Source organism: Canis aureus, chromosome 18, assembly GCF_053574225.1.
Source record: "Canis aureus isolate CA01 chromosome 18, VMU_Caureus_v.1.0, whole genome shotgun sequence".
Lineage (NCBI taxonomy): Eukaryota > Metazoa > Chordata > Mammalia > Carnivora > Canidae > Canis > Canis aureus.
The window spans coordinates 32,366,333-32,390,061 of NC_135628.1; the positions used below are offsets into that span (position 1 = coordinate 32,366,333).

Genomic DNA, 23,729 nt, shown 5'->3' on the forward strand with positions numbered 1-23,729 from the left:
TATCAATCCGATATCTTCTTTGAAGGTATCGGAAGCTGATGTATTCCATGCTGTTGTTTGATGCTAAAGAGGTGGTCTTTTAAAAACCAGCTTAGATTTTAGTCTCTGTAAAATTTCCCATTTTATTTCTCACCAGAATACAATGTTTTTAGAACATTATTGGTGATTTAAGAATCCTGCCATTTGAGAGGAAGGTCATTCCTCTCTTGCTTCCTCAATAACTGATGGTAAGGGAAGGAAAACCAATAAGTAGGTTAATAAAAACCTGGTTGATCTTTGGTATGTTTGTTGATTAGCTTGGTAACAGCTAAGGGACAAAGGATGCAATTTGGAATCAGATTCTGTTTTTCCTGGTTTGTTTTTTCTGTATATAATTACTTGAGACTCTATTAATATGGAAATTTAGTAAATGATCCAGTTTGTTTAGAATTTTAGCTGTTAGGATGTGTGTTTCCTCAAAACAGTACACTGTTCTCCTATCCCTACTCAGAACACACCTTTAATTCACTGTAGTGTACTAAAATGGTGCTTCAAGAGACAGATTATCAAGGAACACAAGTCATATTATGATTTTAAAACATGGTGCCCCTAGGAAGGAGAAATCTAGTCCTTGTTAAAGATTTGCACTTCGGGACAGTTGGTATCATGCTCATTAATCAAACAGTTGAAAATTGTATCAGTATTTTAAGCAGTATGGGTTTTTACCTTTTTATTTAAAACATGCTCTCTTATTTCCCAGATTTCGCCGCCAGCTTTCTGAACCCTGTAATTCTTTTCCTCCTTTGCCGACAATGCCAAGGGAAGGACGTCCTATGTACCAACGGCAGATGTCTGAGCCAAACATCCCCTTCCCACCTCAAGGCTTTAAGCAGGAGTACCACGACCCAGTGTACGAACACAACACCATGGTTGGTGGTGCAGCCAGCCAAAGCTTCCCTCCTCCTCTGATGATTAAACAGGAACCCAGAGACTTTGCATATGATTCAGGTAGGCCCATGCTTTAAGTGACATTTAAAACATCTTTACACTTGCTTGTCACTTGATTAGTGTTGGCATCAGAATAAGCAGCACATGACCATTTGGTGTGGAATCTTCCTGATTTTATCCTTTCTTTGAATCCTCCTCTCTATATGAAGTTGGACTATTAAACCATTTTGGCTTGAGCCAATGGTTGAAATAGTGTCTAGATATGAATCCAGTCCAACGAGAAGTGTAATTTGTAAAATTAGGCACACTCTCAGTCCAAGAGAGTAACATTGTAATTCTTCTCTTAATTTTGAGCTTTCTTTCCATTTTGCTACTGTAGCATTATTTAGTGACAATGCTTCCAGAAAGTAATATTCTTTTGTATTGGCTCAATTTATTGCTTATAACTGTTTTTTCCTTTATTGATGGCAAGATTCCAATGGTCCAGAAGTAAGGATTCTTACATATTAGAAGAAGAGTTTCAAAATGGTTAATTCATAGAGCTTAGCTTTGGTCTCACTGAACCAGAAAGCTCCCATAGAATAATATATCAAGATGGAGAAAAGGAGTCTTCTGAAAGTAAGGAAATGCAAGTCGGTTATAAGTATGATGACCAACTTCACCAACATGTGACCTTGAGACTTTAGAAGAATTACTTAACTCACCTCATTTTTACCTGTTATAATCTCAAAATCAGGATGCCAGCTTTTCAGACATCTCAGAAATTTTGAAAGAAAGTATGAAATAAAAGCTAATGCTTATAAAAAGGGTACCATGCTCCTACAAAACACTATTAACATTGTAATAGATGGTTGTGAACTTGGAAATACTTGAAAATGGCATAATTTTCTCATTTAGATGCAACATTATGGATGTTCTCTGTGAGGAAACTGTTGCTTCTCTAGGAATAATTGCTGATTTTTCTATCATATCTACTTGAGGAAAAAATTGTCTCTAATTTGAGTTTTTAACTTGCATAAAGTTACCTGCTTTATTTATTTATTTATTCATTCATTTATTTATTTATTTATTTATTCCCTACTTCATTATAAACTGCCCTTGAAGCTCAGCAAGCAGGAGCCCTACAACTCAGAGTCTTCCTTTGGCCACTATTCTTCTTTGCAAGAGGAATTGCCTACTCAGAGGTCATACTTCCACTTCTAGAAAGAGCACCAACTACCAAGGGCCCCTGAATCCCCTGCCTAATTGGCCCTAAGTCCACTTCCAGAGCCTGAACAGTTTCATCCCAGGCTCAGTTTTCTGAAGGCAGAACACATCATTCTTGTGTTCACTTCTAGGTCCACCGGGTAGCTGTTTGTAGTAGAATGAGGATGGAGCTTGGATGTGCCCATGTCACTGTGTGTGAGGCCCTCATGGTATATGGCACAATGTGAGGTTAAGGGATGGGAAAAGAGAAAGGAAACAGGGTGAGCTAGATTCTGAAGACTAGAAACTGGTTCTATACCATTCTATTCTAACGCTAATCTTAGAGTTTTCCTCAAATTCTAAATTTGATGTGGCCTTCTAGGTTGTTGTAAATGATATATTTCCAGGGCATCAGAGGAGAAGACATATTTACTTATCTGTTGGTTGGTTTACAATTTAAAAAAATTTAAACATATGGCATGAAGCCTTCATTTGAATGCTTGTCTGTAATGCTCTGTAATTTGGGGACTAAATGTACCTGAAATGTACCATAGCAGTTTCAGTTTAGAACTTCTTATATTTGTCCATAGTTTATGTCCATAAGTAAGAGTCCTATAATATAATGGATTTTATTATAGATAGGATTCATTTTTCTCTGTAAATATAAAATCCTTTTAACTGATGTTCTCTTTTTTCCCCAAAACCCTATTTTTATTGGCTGCACATTTTTTTGAAGTCACCATGATTTCAAGAATCTTTACATGGAAATCATATAAAATAGCCAAAATAATTTGTTCAAAAGGACTTATAAAGCATAGCATTTAGAGAGTATCTCTGTGTGTTGTAGAAATGTTTTTATGTATAGCAAGATTTACACTGAAACCATTTTCTTGATTCTGTAGTTAGCTCCATATATATAAATATATATAAATATATATATGTATCTTTGCCTTACATTTATGTTTCATGCAAAATTATGTATAACATGGTGTTGAGCATGTGTAACTTTTCTTGAGAAGATGCATTATTTGTGGGTCATACGTAATATGAACTTCAGAGCTGGTCACTGTCTGACCCTCAAAAGCACAGCTCTAGCCAAAAAAGCATAGTCCATGTCTTAGCTCAGGCTGCAATAGTAAATTACCATTGACCGGGAAGCTTAAACAACATATATTTATTTCTCACAATTCTACAGGTTGGGGTGTCCTAAGATCACGGTGCCAGCAGAATTAATTCCTGGGAAGGGCCCTCTTTCTGGCTTGCAGATGGCTCCTTTCTCACTGTGTCCTTTTATGTGGCAGAGAGAGAGAGAGTAAGCAAGCTCTGATCCCTCTTCTTATAACAGCACTGATTCTGTCATGGGGGTCCCACCCTCATGACCTAATTCAACCCTCATAGGCCGCATCTCCAAATTTGGTCATACTGGGCATTAGGGCATCTGTAATGAATTGTGGGGGACATAGTCATTCTGTCAGTAACTGTCTAGTATCCTGTTTTAAAGGTATATAGGGTATGTCTATTGTTAGGTGTACCATATATCTGGCAAATGACTTGTAGAATAGTTGTTTAATATTTGAGAAGCTGTTAATTTATATTCCTTTCTTCTCGCTAAATTCTATTGCAGGCCACTAAAGTAGTTGAATAGCACCTTTGAATTCTAATTTCAGTATTGCCAATAAGATACAGTTGTGTTTTGTTTCAGTATTTTTTTTTTTTTTTAGATTTTATTTATTTTATTCATAGAGACACAGAGAGAGAGAGAGGCAGAGGCACAGGCAGAGGGAGAAGCAGGCTCCATGCAGGGAGCCCGATGTGGGACTCCATCCTGGGACCCCAGCATCAGGCCCTGGGCTGAAGGCAGCGCCACCGGGGCTGCCTTGTTTCAGTAGTTAAATTGCAAAGTTGTATCTTCTGGTTGTGGTCTAAAAAAACTTAAGTAACAGTTTGTAACCAGTGCCTGTGAAAAATTAATATACAAGTATCAAAATGTATTTTCCTGGCCACCAAATCACTGCAGTTCAGTAGTGACACATCTGCATATGTCATACATTTATACACTGCAGTCAGCAAGTATGATCTCCAGATATTTTGTTTTGTGGTCATTAGTTCTTTCATCTTTGCTGAGAGCACATTCAATAACCTTTTTAGAGAATTTAATGTATTTATCACTGGATCATTGATTTCTTGGTTCACTTACTAACATTGAACAAATGGGACATTAGAACATAGTTTATGTGATTTAAAAACAATGCAAAAACGTTTCATAGTTTACTCGGCATCTGTGATCCAGAGATTTTCATTTCAGGAGGCCTCTAGAACTCTTTATTGCTTAATTCAATATAACATAAATGTTGTGAAAATAAAAGAAGCTTTGTAAGTGAAAAGGCAGCATGATTATGCTCTAATAAAGCCTGACATTAATTATGACATGGGAAATGGAAGGTCTATTAGTTATAATTATAATTACAGGAATGCAATTTCAATTGCCGAATATTCAAGCTAAAAAATGCAAAATATTATGTTAGTAGAGTAGAAATTTTTCTTCGGGAAAAGAGAAGAAAACCTGGATCAGAAGACACTAAGAAGACTCAAAAAAAATGATACTTAGGACCAATTTGGTGACCCAGTACAGTGTAATCATGATTCTATTAGGATATTAAGTTCTAAACAATTACATCTGTTATTATTGTTTTCTTTCTCCTCTTCTCTAGCCTAATAGTACTGCACAAAGCAATGCACAGGTTTTTTGTTAGTTGGTTAGTTTCACCTGAATCCAACGTGATTTTCTCTTTCTTGCCCTAATGGCCAGGTGACTACATTAAAAGGGTTGAGTCAGTGCGAGTGCCGTATGCAATGGCCCATTTTCATAGAATCATAGTTATTTTCCCGTTTTCATGTTTGCATATGAGGTGTTGCAGATTCACAATGCCCAACGAGGCAAGTGCTTTATGTATTCAAAACAACATATTTTTTTTAAAGATTTAATTGATTTATTTGAGAGAGAGAGAGAGAGAACACCAGCAGCAGGCAGAGGGAGAGGGAGAAGCAGACTCCCCACTGAGCGGGGAGCTTGATGTGGGGCTCAGTTCCAGACTCCAGGATCATGACCTGAGCCGAAGGCAGCCAGCTACTTAAACCAGCTGAGCCACCCAGGCACCCACACCCAGAGCAACATATTTCATTGTGGAGTTGTTTGTGTTAGTTGATTGGTTGGTGGTTGGTCCTTTTCTTTTCTTTTCTTTTCTTTTCTTTTCTTTTCTTTTCTTTTCTTTTCTTTTCTTTTCTTTTCTTTCTTTTCTTTTCTTTTTTTTTCTTCTTTCTTTTCTTTTTTTTCTTTTCTTTTCTTTTTTTCTTTCTCTTCTCTTTCTCTTCTCTTCTCTCTTCTCTCTTCTCTTCTTCTCCTTTTTTTCTGCCTTTCCTTTCCTTCCTTTCCTTTCCTTTCCTTTCCTTTCCTTTCCTTTCCTTTCCTTTCCTTTCCTTTCCTTTCCTTTTTTTTTTTTTTTTGATAGTTTACAGGGTAGTATTTTTAAGGGAGTGATGAGCACATGAAACTAAAGTTTGACTCAAGAAAGTATCAGCACATGATATTCATACACTCATACACTGTGATCAGGTCATTTTCCTCTGGAAATTATGTTAAGCAGTGGAGGGCACAATGAGTGTTGGAGTGAGAGAGAAGTGTTATAAATATATAGTATTGAATGGTAGAATAAGTTATAGCCCTCCGTAAGGGAAATATTATGCAGCCATTTGAAGTCAGGTTTTTAAAAAATATTGAATGAGGAGCACCTGGCTGGCTCAGTTGGTAGAGCCTGTGACTCTTCATCTCAGGGTTGTGAATTCAAGCACCATGTTGGATGTAAAGTTTACTTAAAAATAAAATCTTTAAAAAAAAATAATGAAATGAGACCTGAGTAAAAAAGAATATGACACGTATAAGGTAGGACTCATGCAAAATAAGACCCAATATGGATATACTGTGGCTCGATATGGGTGGTGATAGTCTAAACAATTTTATTAGGTCTATAAAGTGCTTTGCATTTTAACAGTACTTGGTAGAGTTTAGCTACTTCTTTTCTAATCAGATAGAATAAGGACTGTAGTTTAAAATATCAACCTAGTTGAGGTTGAAGAAGTGTCCAAATTAATTACATCAGTCCTTTAAGTGAAAAAAGCGCTAAGTAAAGGATATTAGAGTCCCACATGTTTCAAACCCAGCTGGCTTGCTATTAGTTTGTGTCCAGGACTGCCTTAAAGGTGGGAACAGAATTAATATGCTACTCAGTGGGTTTCTGGTTCATTTCTGCACGTTGTTTGCAATCCATGATTGGTGCTTTGTTCCTTTGCATTTTGGGGTGCACTAAAAATCTCAACCTAGGAGTTGATTGGAGGGCGATCACATGAATAAGATTTTTTTTTTAGTCTTATTCTATGTAGAATAGGGCCTATTCTATTACTCTAATTAGTTTAAAAGATGCCTCCCAGCCATGTGGGGGAGCTGTTTAATCTACAAGATGGAGAGGGGAATAGGAGAACCTTTTAAGGACATAAAGAAAGGTGTCCCATCAAAAAATGGGAGTTAAGTCTTGACCTTCAGGAAAGGAGGAATTAGAAGGAGTGGGTAGTAGAGGAAGTGGACATCATGTGTCTCCCAAAGAAAGTGCTTTATATTTTTTAATGGTGTTTTTTAGGGCCAATCTGCAGGTACTGATGAGGCCTTCCTTCAGTTTGGAGGCATGTAACATGTATGTGGTGGTAAAGGTTGTTAACAGTATTTTAAATTAGGAAGTTGACACAAATAGTTGTTTCAGAAAATTAGAAATTTTTAAACTCCTGAAAGCTCTTGGAGGTCACTTAGTTAACATTCCTTCCCCATGCCTCAGTTGTTCAGATAAAATGCCTGGGGTTCACTCCTGTTGACTTACCTCCAGGGACACAGGGATTTCATGAAACAAAACTAGAAACAACATTTTCTTAGTCTTAGTTTAGTACACTGTTCACCACCATTTTTCTACACAGTTATAGAAAATAAGGTACTTTAATCCACCATTTCTTACATATATTATTGATCTTATGCTCTAATTTTCAGACCAAGTTTCTTTTTTTTTTTTTTTTAAAGATTTTATTTATTTATTCATGAGAGACACACACAGAGAGAGGCAGAGACATAGAGATAGAAGCAGGCTCCATGCAGGGAGCCCGATGTGGGACTCGATCCCCGGACTCCAGGATCACTCCCTGGGCTGAAGACAGGCACTAAACCACCAGGGATTCCCCCAGACCAAGTTTCTATATGGTTTTTAAAAGCTCTTCCTGATCCAGAGCAATGAAAGCATCTGCTTTGAGACTAAAGGTGTGCTTTTCCTAATTTGGGGGGTGTACTTTTTACATTAGCTGATCCTGAAATTCATATCTAATTATTAAGTGCTCACTGTTGTAAGGTAGGAAAACATGAGGCCTCCAATGACATTTAGGAGATTAAAATATATTGTTTCCTGTTTAAAAAAATAGAAGTATTATCAAGAGTTGAGGTTGTCAAGGAAGTGACTTTTCATAGTAGGCCTTCTGGAAAAAGCTTAGTAATAATTGGAAGGAAAAGTCAGCTAATTAACAGCTCATCCAGCTCTAAAATGCTTGGATTATATATGGACTTAGACTTATATAGGCCTATTTATTGGGTATCACTCATACTTTGTTGAATTTTTAAAAAAAATTTATTTATTTATTCATGAGAGACACAGAGGGAGAGAGAGAGAGGCAGAGACACAGGCAGAGGGAGAAGTAGGTTCCATGCAGGGAGCCCAACGTGGGACTCGATCCTGGGTCTCCAGGATCACGCCCCGGGCCAAAGGTGGCGCGAAACCGCTAAGCCACCAGGGCTGCCCACTTTGTTGAAATTTTTCATAGCTCAGGGCTATCCTGTCTGGCTCAGTCAATAGAGCATGGGACTGATCACGAGGTTGCAGGTTCCAGCCCCATGTTGGGTACAGAGATTACTTAAAAATAAAATCTTTAAAAAAAAACTTTTTTTGATTGCTCTCAGAGGCTTAAAATTTAACTAGACCAGTCTTTTCAAACTTTGATCAGCTGAATCCACATTTCACCAGAAAGCTTATAAGGGACCACATTATATAAAACAGATATAAGGAAAGCTTACATTTGGAAAAATAAGGTAGGACTTTTCCATCCTCTGTTTTTAAACCCATTCTTTACCCAAGCAGCCTTCCCGAGTTTCCCTATATCCTTCTTTGTCACCTTAGGACTTTGACAAAGGCCAATAGACAAATCTTTAAATTTAGAGAAAGATTTTCTGTCTTTAGCATGTAGAAACATTATATAGGCATAGAAATGATGAAATAAGTACTGAAAACATATTTACTTCATGTTTAGTATGTGAAAACTAAGAATACGTTCAACTTTCAGCTGTCAGAACTGACAGATATATCTGGGACTTATATGGGCCCAAGCTGGCACTTTAGACAAGAGAATTAAATATAAATACTCTCAGGTTTCTCAAATGGCAATGGAGGAAGATTTTTCGATTGTCATTGTTATTCTGTGTTGGTGGCTGGCTACGCATCTTAGTCAATCATAGGAAGAGTAGTCAAGTAATTCCTTATGCTGCTTCTAGGGAGGCTTGTTTGGGATTCCCTTTGCAACGTTTATAAGGTTTTAAAGTGAAAGTTACAGGTTGAGAGCCACCTGAGTGGCTCAGTGCTTGGGCGTCTTCCTTCAGCTCAGAGCGTGATTCTTGGGTTCCAGGATGGAGTCCTGCATCCGGCTCCTTGTGGGATGCCTGTGTCTCTGCCTCTCTTTCTGTCTCTCATGAATAAATGAATAAATTTTTTTTTTTTTTTAAAGATACAGGTTGAAATAAGTGGATAACTGAGCAAGGTGAACATGATTATTTTCTGCAACCACATGGAAATATAAGTAAATATTGCTTTATGAGTTCAGAGAAAATTCGTTAGGGCCTCAGTCAATTGATTCAACTTATACAAAATTTCAAAAAAGTGAAAACAAAAGAACAAAATTCAGAAGACCACAGTTCCCTAGTAGTTTATCTCTAAATTATTACTAGAATGATTGTTACTACTACTACTACTATGAGAGTAGGATCTCCCAAGTGTTGTCATCAGTGCTTATTATTTTTTAAAATGATGTTTTATTATTTATTTACAAGTGGAGACATACATTTTAGAGATACTGACCTCATGCATTATTTTCTAATAAATTTTTATACATTTTTTTCTGAACAATTGAGTTACACATAAGTAAACAACCAAACATATTGTTCCAGAAACACAAGGAATGTAGTGATTACAAAAGGAAACTGTCGAAAAATGCTAATTAAAGTCAGATGGAACAGAGGGAGTAAGGGCTCCTGATACTTATTTTAAACATCCGGGCTTGCCATAAACCAGCAGGCTTCCTCATCTCCAAAATGGAAGGTTCTATGGCCAATAATTATACTTTTAAAATTTCTAAATATGAAATATTACCTTTGAAACTATTCAGCTTAATTTCATCATTTATTTACATGTCTTTTGACTACATGAAATAGAAGAAAAAAAATTAAAGCCTTGAATAAAGAGTGTTATTTAGAAATTAATAATTCAGTATATGTTCACTCTTCAGTGGTCTTGCCTCTGCTCCCTGTTTTCTCGGCTGGGAGATGATAGAATTCTTTATTATCTTCCTGCCTGATGTTGCCAGGTGTTTCAATTTTGAATTCCAAAATATCTTGGTAACTTTACATATTCTCTGCTCTTTTATTAATCAGATATTAGAAATTGAAAGATATGTATTAAATAGTCATTAGGCCACAGTAGACAGTCCTTCACAGTTTTAAAGCCAAAGACGAGGCATCTTTTTCATTTCTCCTCATTCCTTCTTTAATAGGCATGGTAAAGATTTTGTGAGAAATTGTTTAAAGATATATATAGAGATTGTTGACTACAACTGTTTTCCGAGATGGCTTCAAGTCAGTGGAAGAGAGAAGTGGTCTCTACCCTCTTGAGTCAATGTCCAAGTTACAGATGGATGGCTGATAAAACCTATTTTGTGTATAACAGTGTTTGGTATATGGCTAACTCATCACAAATCATTCCCATAATTGCTCATGAATAGCTTTTTTCCTTCTAAAAACTCTAGATATTTTTAAGCATTACCATCTTTAGTAATTTCCAGTGTAGTGATGGTTACAGTTTCATGAACTTTGGCTTTTTGTACCTGATACTCAACACTCCCAGAGGCCAACGCTTGGCCCTATTCCATTAGCAAGCATCATTTGCTTATGGTTACATTTTCTCCTGAAACATGGCAGCTCTTTTTTTTTTTTTCCTCCCCATCCTAACTTTAAAACTATTGCTTCAAGAAATTCAACTGGAGAATCACTTGGGAATTTAAAGGAATGAGCTATTGATCCTTCAGAAAATGTTAACATTCTGTTTCTCTAACATCCAAAGATAATTTTCTTTTACTCAGCCAGTGATTTGTGGACGAGCAGATCATTTAATCTCAGATTTTTAGGTGCTTCAATTGTGAAAAGTGACAGTGATGCCTTCCTAGTTGATTTTGTTATTACAAAGGTCAGGGATTGGCCTCACAACTTGACTTTGCTTTTTATTGTCCAGCATGCCACATACGGGTTTTCCTCAGTTTTCCGAGTTAAAATAGCAAATCTCCCAAAACAGTACTCAGGTCCACTCTCGCTTTTTCTAAGAAATACTTAAATATGCTCTAAATCTACAGTTACAGTAAGTGGCACTGGCTAGTGATTTGATTTGAGAATTGAGACTATGGTCTGGATTTACTCTTTATGCATTAACACAGGTCAAATGGACAGGGACTGCATTTTAAGTCAGTAATGGAAGGCTGAAGCCTGTCTTAAACCAATCATATCAGTTTTACCCATGACTGATTGATCCCTGGGGGCAGAGCCCTGTAAGCATTTGTCTTACATGAATGGACTCTATAGAGCCTGGAGTTTCATTCATAAAATGGAGACTGAAAGGAAACACACACACACACACACACACACACACACTCTTACTCTCTGGAATGTCCATTTACACGGAGCTGAAGGGTGTAGTGTTCCGTCAGCTGCTGCTTTTGCCAGTTGACTGGAAGTAATGATTAATGCTCATTGGTCCTGCCTGCATGTAACCCAACACTATTTATGGCCTTGCAGTGTTCCTAATGTATAGTGAATGAGAAGACAACATTCTCAAATCAGAAACATAAACAGGAACTGGTGGGTCTGAATTCCATTCAAATATGTCATTTCAGCCACACAGTGTTTGTCTAACTTGGATTTTGCAGGCAGGAAAGGGGGAAGGGAGAGATAATCTGCTTGTGAGTTATACTAGCGTCAAAAAGGAAATTTAAGGGGGAGGGGAGAGTACTTCTGTGGTGTAGGATTTTTAGTTTCTTTTTAAAGAAGACCATTAGGATGGTTAGGCCTAGAACTGCTTATTGCAAGTAGATGGAATGAACAGACAACTGTTTTTATATGTATAACTGAGATTTGAAATTAAATGAAACAGTTTATGGATGCATATTTGGATCTGTGCGTGTGTGTGTGTGTGTGAGCATGCATGCATGTGTGTGTTCATATGAATGAGAACGAGAGAGGTAAGATAAGTGTTATTTATTTTTTAAAAGTATTTGAATATACATTTTTAGGTATAAAACATTACAGAATTTTTTTTCATTTAAAGGATTTGTATACTTAAGTGAGTTAACTATTTAATAGTTTAGAGGAAAAGGAAGACTTTATTTCCATAAACTATTTTTAACTAACACATAGATCATTTAATTGAAACATTCTCAAGAAATTGTTGTCACATTAAATAGATGATAATTGTTTTTATCGTGTGTTAGGATTTTTAGTTAATTGTTTTGAATAAAGTCTGGAAAATTTTACAAAGAGTGGTATTCAAAGATAGATGTGAAAATCAACCAAAACAAAACCGAGAGGATGGCAAGCATGTGCCATTGTGATTTATTTACCATTTTCTTGAATTTGGAGAAGTAGGTTTGAGTACTTCATTCTGGTGACCCTTCATTTCAATGTGAGCCTCCACCATGTACTGCTTCATCCACATGTTTTTGTTATTCTTAGCATTAAAAAAACAAAACCACCCACTTTGTATGACACTGGAAATATTATACTAAATTCTGGGCCTGATGACTGTTTACTCTCTTTGTCATACTAAGCATGTGTTGTTGCACCTTTTGTCCTCCGTTTCCTCATTTATAAAAAAGGGGCAGATGATTCCTATGCCTTTCTGTTTTTGTAAGGACTGGATATGGTTATGTTTGTAAAGTTACTAAGATGTATAGTAGCAGGAATCCAGGTAATAGTATGGGATTTCTGTAGATGTAATTTTATCTTGACTACTTCTAGAGATTTCCTGAAAGACTGCCAGTCCTTGAATAAGATGCCATTATTATTTCTAACATTCACCAATACCCTCTTGGGGGCTAGTGGATAAGACAAAGTGAGAGAGAGATTCTTCTGGGAAGATCATCTTATTGTGCAAGATCAACAGGATACTGTACTAATACAGTGTCTGCAACAGAGTGAAGCCATCACACAGAACTCCACACTAGTATTATTCATGCTCAGAACAAGTAAAATAGATATCTGAATATTACAGTGATCCAAGGAGAGATGAAAGGGAGAGGACAAAGCAATTCGTGATGCGTTTGCTTCACATCACATAGATTCCAAAGGGGAACAATTCAGTATTGAAACTCAACATTACAACCTTCCCTTCTTCAGAATTCTTTTGTAGCCCTGTTTTAACAGCTAATGGCAATATTTTCTTATAAACTTCGGTGAACTGTCAGAGTACAATAATACCTAATAAACAGTTACAATTGTTCTTATATTTCCTATCACTTCAATTTTACTTTTAACTCTAACTTAATAAAACCTTCACAGGCTTCTAAAACTTGTAAAATTGTCAGCTTACTAGATCATATGAGCGAAACCTGAATCTGGCCATTACTTGTGGAGGATACGGTCCCCCCTCGAAACCCACATGCTTACAAGAGAAGTTTGTGGTCTCATAGCTACACTTTTCTATACTGTTTAGTTCATGTTAAGTAGCCTTTATGTGTACCTGAATGCAGATAACAGCATTACTTTTTTTTTTTTTTTTTTTTTTTTGCAAACAGTACACTAGGCATATAAAGACTAACATGGTAATCTTTCTGTCCTCATAATGTATCAACAATAGATCTCTGAGCTGCGGTGGAAGAGAATATCTCTGCAGATTTTACATTATTTATATTCACAGTTGACTAAAAATCCTAATGTAAAAGATTCCATCTAAGTGTGAATGAGGTCATAGTAAATTCATCATTCTCTTCTTAAGATTTTAGCCAACTCCAACTTTTTTGCCTTTTTTAATAAGGTCCAGTGACTAAGATGTTATTACATCCATGTAGAGCTTTTGTGACTGAAGGCAAACAAGTCTTACAAAACTTCATCTTTGTGTCATCCCACTTGCCTTCTTTCTCAAGCAAATTCAGCCATATTCAGCCTGGGCCTTACTTTTAGAGTTTATTGCTTTTAGATTTGTTCTATCATGGACAGATCATATGGTTGTAAGAATAATTCCTTCCCCTTAGTATCCTTTTCAGAAACAATACGATATATAATTTTCTCAATTAAATAATCTCAATTAAAAAACCATGAAATCTATTCATGGGGCAAGTGGAAATGCATAGTAAAAGGATGCTACACTACCGTATATGTGAATGTATTTGCATTTAAATACATCTTCATAAAACTTATTTATGCACTCTAGAAAAGCTTTGGATTTTATTTTAATTAATTAATTAATTAATTAATTAAGCTTTGGATTTTAAACTCTGTGCCAGGAAATGGGAAGAAACAAACAAAACTGTAAAACATGAAATTTAAGATGGCTAAAACTTTGGCAAGATATGTCACAATGTTCATCTTTCTTGAATGCAAATAGTGTCGTTAGTTCATGGTACAACTCAGTATTTCTTAAGATAATAGATATATGTTTTTGAAAAACTTGTTTGAACTCTTCTGTATGCACTGAATTAATACATATCCACACATATTTTTCACTAAATATCTCATAATTTCAGATGTATGTCCACAAACATATTTTCTCCTGGACATTTAATGTGCCAAGTTTTCCACCATCATTAGTGTATTACACAAAAGTTTAGGTAGACTTAATTTTGTCATATCACCTCCTCAAGAGGTCAGAAAATCAATCTTTTTCCATTGTGTATTCATATGAAAGTAAAATCACATTAAAATACAACATTGGACTTATTCCTGTTTTATAGGGATTTCTCATTTACTCTCAGAGACTTGAATGCATTATTATATTATCACACTGATTATTGCTACAACAATTTAACCAAAAGCATCCAGTGAGAGGCATTTTTCCTCCTTGTTCAAAGTTTACAATATCAAATATTTCTAGGTTTGCACACTACTTGATAATAATTCCAGCCAACTGTAGGGATGGTTCAGATGGTCGTGGCAAATATTTTGTCTCTGATCTGGCCTAATACAGCTCCTAGAAGGTTTAGGCAAACCATGCCCTGAAGGTGATCGTTCCTTCTGTACCTCTGGGCAGCAGTATGTGAATCTGCAAATCAGAGCAGTGTATGGCTATATAAGGTGTGCAAATTCAAAACTCCGCTTTGTGGTCAAACCTTTGGTGACGTTCCCCAAGTCAGCCCTGTATTTCCCATTATGGCTTTAAAATTCGAGACAGAAAAGTCAACTTTTTAGTTTCATACCTGCAAATTGAAAGGCAATTTTAACCCTGCTTCTAAAGGTGCAGACTAATCAAATCAGATAGTTTGGGGTGTTCGTTTACTCTTCTTCTTAACTGCCCCTACATTCACGGGTGCATTACAATGAGAACAGTGCTTTACTGCTTTGAATTTTTGTAGCATATTGAATTGGCTAAGCATCCCCTGAATTCATGTGTGACAAATTATAGGCAGTTTAGTTTCTGCAAGCTGACTAGGCCCATGCTAAGTGTCACATTGTAGTACTTTTTTGATCCCTACCTAAGTTTCAAAAAGATACAAAATCATTTGTCTTAAATTTTCATAATGCAATTTATAGATTGACTTTTAAACTTTTTATATTTATATTTTTATTTGAGAGAGATAGAACGCGAGTGGGAGGGAGGGGTAAAGGGAGAGGGGTGAGCAGATTCCCCACTGAGCACACGGTGCAATGGGGGCTGCAGGGGGCTCCATCCCAGGCTCCGGTCCATGACCCTGAGATCATGACCTGAACCAAAGTCAGATGCTTATCCAACTGAGCCATCCAGGCACCCCTGAATTTAAAACTTTGTAAACAAAAGTCTTTTAGCAGTAAATATCAAGGTATGACATTGTAAATAGAAATTCAAAAGAGATACCTCCAAATAGTTTGAAAATGTGATAGAGATTCTCACTTAAACCTGGTAAATCATAAATTTATAATGAATTTTAAAACAATATATTTTAAATATCATAGATTAATAGATTTGTGAAGAATATCACTAAGTACACTAATAAGCAACAACTCATCTTTCTCAGTAGATAATTGTTTTAAAAATAGCAAATTACAATATAAAAATAGTTTAAATATGTAATTATTTTTAAGTCCTGTGGTTCACTCACTTGTGAGGGCCACTTTTTTTTTTTTTTTTTAAGATTTATTTATTTATTCATGACAGACACACACAGAGAGAGGTAGAGACATAGGCAGAGGGAGAAGCAGGCTCCTCGCAGGGAGCCCGATGTGGGACTCGGTCCCAGATCCTAGGATCACACCCTGAGCCGAGGCAGAGGCTCAACTGCTGAGCTACCCAGGTGTCCCGTGAGGGTCACTTTAAAATAGTTTCTGTTATTAATGAGAAGCACCATATCTTGAATCCTCACTGTTTGCATTGAGTTAAATCTTGCCCTTATGGTCCCTCTCCACAACCCTTTGAAGGAAATCCTTATTATTCCCATTTTATAGATATAGAAGTTGAGAGTTGGAGATGTCAAATAACTAACAAAACGTCATACTCCCAGGAAACACCTGAACTGTGGTTCAAAACCAGGTGTGTTAGAAGACAAGGTGCACATTTGTAATCACAGTGCTGTGCTCACAATCCTAAAATTATAAGCTGCGGACATAATAGAACAGTATAAATATGCTGTCATAGTAACATTTATGCATAAGTTAAACTGCAGTTTATTAACGTTGCTGAATTTGTGAGCTTATTCCATGAAAAAAACACAGATGCATATGTATGCAGTGCCTCCATTCCCTGCTACAAAACATTTGCCTTTGAAGTCACCACTTAGCTAGTTTGGATCTTAGTTGAGCATTTAGCAAAAGTTAAAATGTAATGCCAAACTTCATTGGTTGGATTTTTTATTAGATAAGGTAGAAATGAAAGCAGCAGGCAATTTAATTAGCAGTAATTTTTCTGGGCAAGTCATTACTTTGATGAACTTCAGAGCAATGTTTATGGCTCCTAATTAACCATGTTAGTCATTTGATTGAATAATCACTTTGGAAATGTTTCTACAATTTGATTAGAGTCTGACCCACTCTGATAGTCATAAATTAACTGATACCACTTTAGGATAACATGACTTTAGTTACTTTAGGGGAATAAACTCCTCTTAGCCATATTTTTTCAGGCTTCTCTGGACTGTATAAAGGATACCGATTTTGAGGTTAGACTGGATTTAAACAATGCTAGCCACGTGTTTCAATTTCAAGAGCTAGATGTTAATCTTATTTACTCTGGAGTGCAATAAGTAGTATTAAGGATGGCAAAAACAAAATTATATACATATATGTATATATATGTATATAATTTTTTTCTTAAGTTGCCCTTCCTTCATGGCTTTTCTTAGAACTTAGATCAAACTTTGGCCTCTGGAACCATAATGGAGGTTCTGGCTTTAACCTTATTGTAAATCATTAATTTATTATGAATTTCAAATTCGTATTCTTTAAATGTCATATCGATAATGGAATTTATGAAAAATATTACAGAATTAGTAAAATAAATAACAAATCAGCAAGGTCAATAGATACATGAGGATTAGTGAAATGATCATCAAATTCTGTCTTTGATACCAAATGTCCAAGATTATGCTTATTTTGTATTATGTTAGAGTACTTTTATAAGATATTCTTTGACTTTGAATAGTGGGTTTCTTACAAAAGCTTGCATTTCCTCTCCTCCTCTTTCTCTCCCTCTCTGGGGAGGAAAGACTACATTTAGTCACACTTATATATAATAGAGTTTAATCTATATGTTTTCCTCTAGCTGCCTCCAGAGCCAGCCAGCTGTTTTTACAGCCATACTCCAGCTGGGCTGCAGTCAGTAAAAGTATTTTGTGGCAGGGTGTCAACATTGGTACAACAAAATTCTTACCTCTAAACAGCTGCTGAGCTGATGGCAGAGTCATTAACACTGTCCCTTCTAGGCCCAGCTGCTTTGAGGGTCCTTGCCTAGCAATAAATCAACGTAACATTAAAAATTAATTTGAAGTACCACTGGTTAAAAAGTATGGATAAAGTGGATTGCTAAATTTGGTAACAGAAGTTCAACTACTCTGCAACCCCATTTTAAGTTTCCTGATATCAGGAAACAAGATTAACTCTGTCTTTTGCGGGGTGAGAATTACATACTAGATAATATGTTATATAAAAAAGATATGGTGTTCTAAAATGTTTGATAATGAGTTTGATATTGTTTTCAACTCATAAGCTATTGATTTCTACATATTTTTAAGTGTTATTTCTATTAGGAATTACAATTAAGATATTTTTGACTCCGGGGGATCCCTGGGTGACGCAGTGGTTTAGTGCCTGCCTTTGGCCCAGGGCGCGATCCTGGAGACCTGGGATCGGGTTCCACGTCGGGCTCCCTGTGCATGGAGCCTGTTTCTCCCTCTGCCTATGTCTGTGCCTCTCTCTCTCTCTCTGTGTGTGTGACTATCATAAATAAAAATAAAAATTAAAAAAAAAGATATTTTTGACTCAAACCACGTAAACTTTTTTTCTGTGAAAACATCATCTCATATTTTGATTGATATTAGTCACCAGGCAAATTTTGAAAAAATCAGGTAGACTTTAAAAATGGAACACTCCATACCAAGAAAGAATGACCTCTAGGTCAAAGAAATAATACTAATTATCTGTTAAACATGAAAATCTATGTTTGGATAGTTAAGAAGAGATAAGGGGCTTTAGACCCCAAGTCATTTAAATATTCTTTATTACTTGTTCAGAAATTATGTGCTTACTACAAATGGCAGAATGGAGGACATACTTTTATATTAAATAGGACATTTGTCATATATATCTTACAAGTTTTGTATGTGTTAAAAGTTTCAAAATCTTGAGTATACATAAAGAGGATAGAATTAATTTAGTCATATATATTTATAAATTCCTATAGGATCTGTTATATATGTAATATACAGGTTTGTGGGAACTAAAACATAAAATTTGGGGAACCTTCTGAAAGAAAAAGAAATAGCATATACAAAATGAGGTATAGGGCATCAGAAGGGATTCCTGTAAGTGGAGGGTCCTGCCTAAAGCTGAATTGCATTGGCTTCACCAGAAATCAACCTCTGTTCCTGTGAATGACATTTTATTTTCAGAATCAAAGAACTGGAGCCTGTAATAGATTTTAGATAACCCTGATCCCACCCTTTATTTTATATAATCTTAGATACAGAATGACTTATCTAAAGTCATGTTGCTTTATTAGTAGTAAATTAAGGACTTGAATTTTAATCTTTTGCCTCCTCATCCATATTTCTTTCCTTTTCCCTTTATGTAAGCTACTAAACATGTTAAATACACAGCTGTCACTATGACTCTAGTTTAACCATTAACCAAGTTTATTTTCTCAGTGATGAGTTAACTTGGTCAGGTAGGCAAGGCCTCATTCCTGCTGTAATAATGGTGTTTGCTATGAAATTGTTGGGTTTCTGTTTTATAGCCTCATTCGTTATGAATGTGATCTGTGTGCTTAAACAGCAGTCATACTTTTATCTGGGGGTGAAAAATAGCAGTCACCTTTAAAGGCTAGAGTAATTTCAAGAGATGGGGCAATTTTCATCTTTTCATAATAATTTCTGCCAGTGTTCATGAAATAAACCATGAATGAGTCTTTGTTGATCTTTGCTTTGAATACCATGGGACATACAAATGTATCACATAAATGCCCCCAAACGTATCTAAACTCATGACACCGTTTGTTTTAAGGGCACTCTCATACTCACATGGGGTTACAGGAGAGCCACCCTTCAGTAAATGTGGGTAAAACTTTGAATTTACATGCCTGTTGGAGAGGATCGGTGTTTGCCATGATATGCTTCTCATTTTTCCAATTTTTAGAAAAAATTTACTTATTTATTTGAGAGAGAGAGAGAGAGCATGTGTGCAAGTATGTGAGTGGGGGAGGGGCAGAGGGAGAGGGAGAGAGAATCTCAGACAGACTCCCTGCTGAGCATGGAGTCCCACATGGGGCTCGATCCCACAACCCTGAGATCATGACCTTAGCCGAAATCAAGTTGGATGCTTAACAGACTGAGCCACACAGGCGCCCCTCAGCTTTCCATTTCTTGTGTGGGCCCTGCCTGAAATGTTAACTGAGTGTTGACAAGTTCCCTTCATGGAGATTCATGTCAGTTTCTTTTATTTTCCCACTGCTCTGTCTATTGATAACATTTTCAGCTCCAAACTGCTCTTTAACTGATGTTTCTTCTTTCAGAAGTGCCTAGCTGCCACTCCATTTATATGAGGCAAGAAGGCTTCCTGGCTCATCCCAGCAGAACAGAAGTTAAGTTTTTATTACTGAAATTCCTTGTAAATATGATCAGAATAATCAGATGTACCAAAGATGCAGTCATTTGATTAATCATCATATTTTATGTTCCCTAAACCACTATTAAAAAACTTTATCTTTTTAAAGTAAAAGGAAGATGTTTCAGTTCATGTTATCTTGAATTTGGTTAACAGGAGTCATGTGTGTATAAACAGCTGAAAAGTGGATTTCTGTGGGGTTTTTTTGTTTTGTTTTTTGGGGTTTTTTTTTGGCCAACAACCACATTCTTTTAAAATAGAACATGTGCTTTATAGATTAGCCTACCTTCCTACTCTCTACTGAAATGTATCTTCGAGGAATTTCAGTTTTGCTTTACAGACCCAAGTCTGTGTTTTGAAATAAAAGAGAGTAGTTTTAAATATATTTGCTTTTAAATATCCTGGATTTTTCATTTTTATATAAGTAATTGCTAGAATGGAATTTCACATCAGAGACCTACAGAAGGAGTTTTTGTGGATGTGTTCATGGTAATCACGTGGGAAAGCTTTGATCTAACGGACTTTGATAACCTACAAAGTAATGAATAATCTTCTTTAGATACATTCCCTATTAAGGAGTTTCTGGAAATGCGTGCATAGTTCATGACATAAACGTTCTGTGTCCTCAGGAAGATGACACAGATGCATCTTTTTAGGTTAGGTCTAATACTGGTTATTTTGTATAAGTGGTATCGATAGAAGTAAATGCTTGTCTTTAAAGAAGACTATATAATAAGCTGGTAAGTCCAAAATATTTGGGACCAGAAATTTAGCAAAAATGCAGTGCGATTATTGTCACTACTGTTGTTAATATTATGCACTCACTGTAGAGACCAGTACATCTGAGAAAGAAAACTGTGGCTAAAGTATATGAAATTTCTTACTGGTGATTAAGGACGACAATGATTCAGTGAGGGTCACAGTCATGAATACATGGGGGAGAAAATGATTGCTAAAAGCTGTTGATTTATTTTGCATTTTTTCCCATGGACTTAGTTTTATTACAGGGAAAAAAAGCTAAAAAAAAAAAAAAAAAGAAAATTAAAACTATCTTGTCTGTTGAAGATGAAAACATGAGGAGGTTAACCTGGCTAAAAATTTTTCCAGGGAAGTAAGGGGTAAACAGAATGCGTTTCAGTTTATCAGGAAGTAATTGTGCAAGGTAAATACGAGTAACTCATCTTGATTTTCCTACTATCTCATAAATAACAAAACTTGGAAGAAAATGAAAAAGGAGATGATACTTTATAATTTCTAGGCTTGCCAGTGTTAACCGCTCTGTGCTTGGGTTGGTAATAATATAAATATCTGTCGTGTATCACTGTGTGCTGGGTACTATTCTAAACTTGCATATATTAAACCAGTTATTCCTCACAACAACCCTTTGAGATAGGTGATTTATCATTATTCCCATTCTATAGGTGAGGGAACAGAGACAGTGAGGCTAAACAGTGTGTCTAAGGTCACAGAGCTGAAAACTGGCAGAGTCCTTTTCTACCCCAAGTTTTGTGCTAATGGCTATATTTTAAATTGCTTGTGAGCTTCATTTCTATCATGAATAAATGTATCCTCTTTTCCTCCCACAGGCTGTATGTTTGAGAAGGGCCCCAGGCAGTTTTATGATGACACCTGTGTTGTCCCAGAGAAATTTGATGGTAGGTTTCTCACTGTGCTTCAAGTTTGAATTTTTCTGAGAAGGAGTGGAAAGATCACCCTCGACTCCCCTGAAAACAGTTGACATCGCGCCCTAACGATTTTTATGCACATCATTTACGATGCATTTAACTCTTGCTAAACTTTGCCTTTTATAAATTCTCTCTTCCTTCCCCTATTCAGAAGCTTTTTCTTTTGTCCCATGAGAGGTCTCATTTTTAAAGATCCGACCAGAGAGTATCATTCTTGCTGAGCTTTGTGTAGAGTAAGAGGGGTCTTTCCTTTGCCCTGCAGAGCACATGCAGCTTGTTGCTTGAGATTTATTGAAAGCTGATCCCATAATTAACAAAGCAGAACAGAAAGCATGCTACTGTGGATGCACAGATGACTAATGCAGCTTCTTTCCTTTTATTGTTCATGAAAAGATGCATTATGGAACACAGGAACAACATAGCTGCCCATTTAGTTAGTGATTGTTAGTCCTTCTTTTTTGTTTTTCCTTTTCTTTCCCTGGGAAGATGTTCATTACTAATGTGCAATTACTTTGTAATTGCTTAAAATGGAGTTAGGAAAGCATTACTTTTTTTTTTTTATCACTGTCTCTTGCAGTGAAACAGTCCCAGATTTTAGAAATGAGTGTCAAGTTAGAAAAAAATATTTTTTTTCCTTGACAAAGGTGGTAGAAGTCAGCATCTACGAGGAAGCTTGGGTAAAAAGTGAACAGTTAATTGATTTAGTGGTTCTTCAGAGTGGTCTCCATATTTCCTGCTTTGATTGTTTAACAGGAAATGAGCAGGGACCCTCTGATTAGCTGATTGCACAAACTTTGGGGATCATGGCTGTAATGACTTGGTAGCTCTCAGAAGTTTTTAATTGTCATTATTTAAACAGCAAAGTGCATGCTCAGATTGCTTCTCCATCTCTAATTAGTTTCTTGAAGACTACTCTGTTCCTAAGGCTTTTGCTACTCTGGTCCTTCTCAGAAAGAATGATAATTTGGGAAAGATCTGTTTCCTTAGTCTTCCTTTAAATGGCTAAATTCATTCAAGGTCACAGGGTTAAGCTCCATTAGGAGTCACTTTTTTGGCCTTATTCTAAATAGATGTTAGTTTTTTAAGCTTCGAGTTTCAGTGTGATATGTGCTATTTAGCATCATTAGCAGAGCATCACAATTCTTAAAATACAGCCTTTTCTCTTAAGACAAAGCATAAAGCCTTTACTTTTTGGAATGACCTTCATCAGTTTTTTGTTTTGTTTTGTTTTGTTTTGTTTTTCATTCTTAGTGAGCTTAACGTTTAAAAAAACTCTTGATGACCAGAATGGGCATCTAAGGAAGAAAAAATAGCTCAAAACTACCAATTGGATTATGATATAATCTAACAAGCCTAAGTCACACTAATATTTAGGGGAGCTGTCTATCTTGATTATTTATTCCCTTTGACTACTAAATATTCTTCAATTTTGTACTAAGAAAATATTTTTTTAGAAGATAGTCTTAAATTTTATAAGGAATAGAGAGCAAGAGATTAGAAAAGCACAGAGTTATTTTTTCATTGACAAGGCTAGGATAGCCTGTCACATTTATAGGCAGAAGCAATCTAGAGATTAAAACATTTGATAGTGCTTCACTCTGCATAATTGCTCAGTTACCCCCATGAAAAAATTTGTAAGTCTCAGAAGGAAAAACTGAGATAAATAAAACTGTCATTGAAATCAATATGAAGAGACACTTCTGTATTATTTGGCTTAGACCAAAATGACATAATGATTTCTAGCAGCAATTGGCCGAATAATTTTATTTTGGTTGTGGTTTTTAAAGTGTTGTGTTTTCTTTTTGTAATTATTTTAAGATGCACATTTCTGTCTGTTAACCAAAGGAAAGGTTTTATATATATATATATATATATATATATTTTAAGACTTTTAAAATGTATTTATTCAGAGAGAGAGAGAGAGAGAGAGAGGCAGAGACACAGGCAGAGGGAGAAGCAGGCTCCATGGAGGAAGCCTAACGTGAGACTCGATCCCGGGTCTCCAGGATCACACCCCGGGCTGCAGGTGGCGCTTAACT

At 36.0% G+C, this 23,729-nt stretch overlaps 1 protein-coding gene across 11 annotated transcripts in view; it reads left to right on the forward strand.

The window, feature by feature from the left end:
- Positions 1–23,729, forward strand: part of ETV1 (ETS variant transcription factor 1) — a 96,586-nt gene that overhangs the window by 56,016 nt on the left and 16,841 nt on the right. For all 11 annotated transcript variants that reach the window (XM_077856719.1, XM_077856723.1, XM_077856717.1 and 8 more), the window contains 3 exons: positions 740–987; positions 19,914–19,980; positions 21,590–21,660. In XM_077856719.1, coding sequence (XP_077712845.1) covers positions 740–987; positions 19,914–19,980; positions 21,590–21,660 — 386 coding nt within the window. The remainder of the gene's footprint in view (positions 1–739; positions 988–19,913; positions 19,981–21,589; positions 21,661–23,729) is intronic.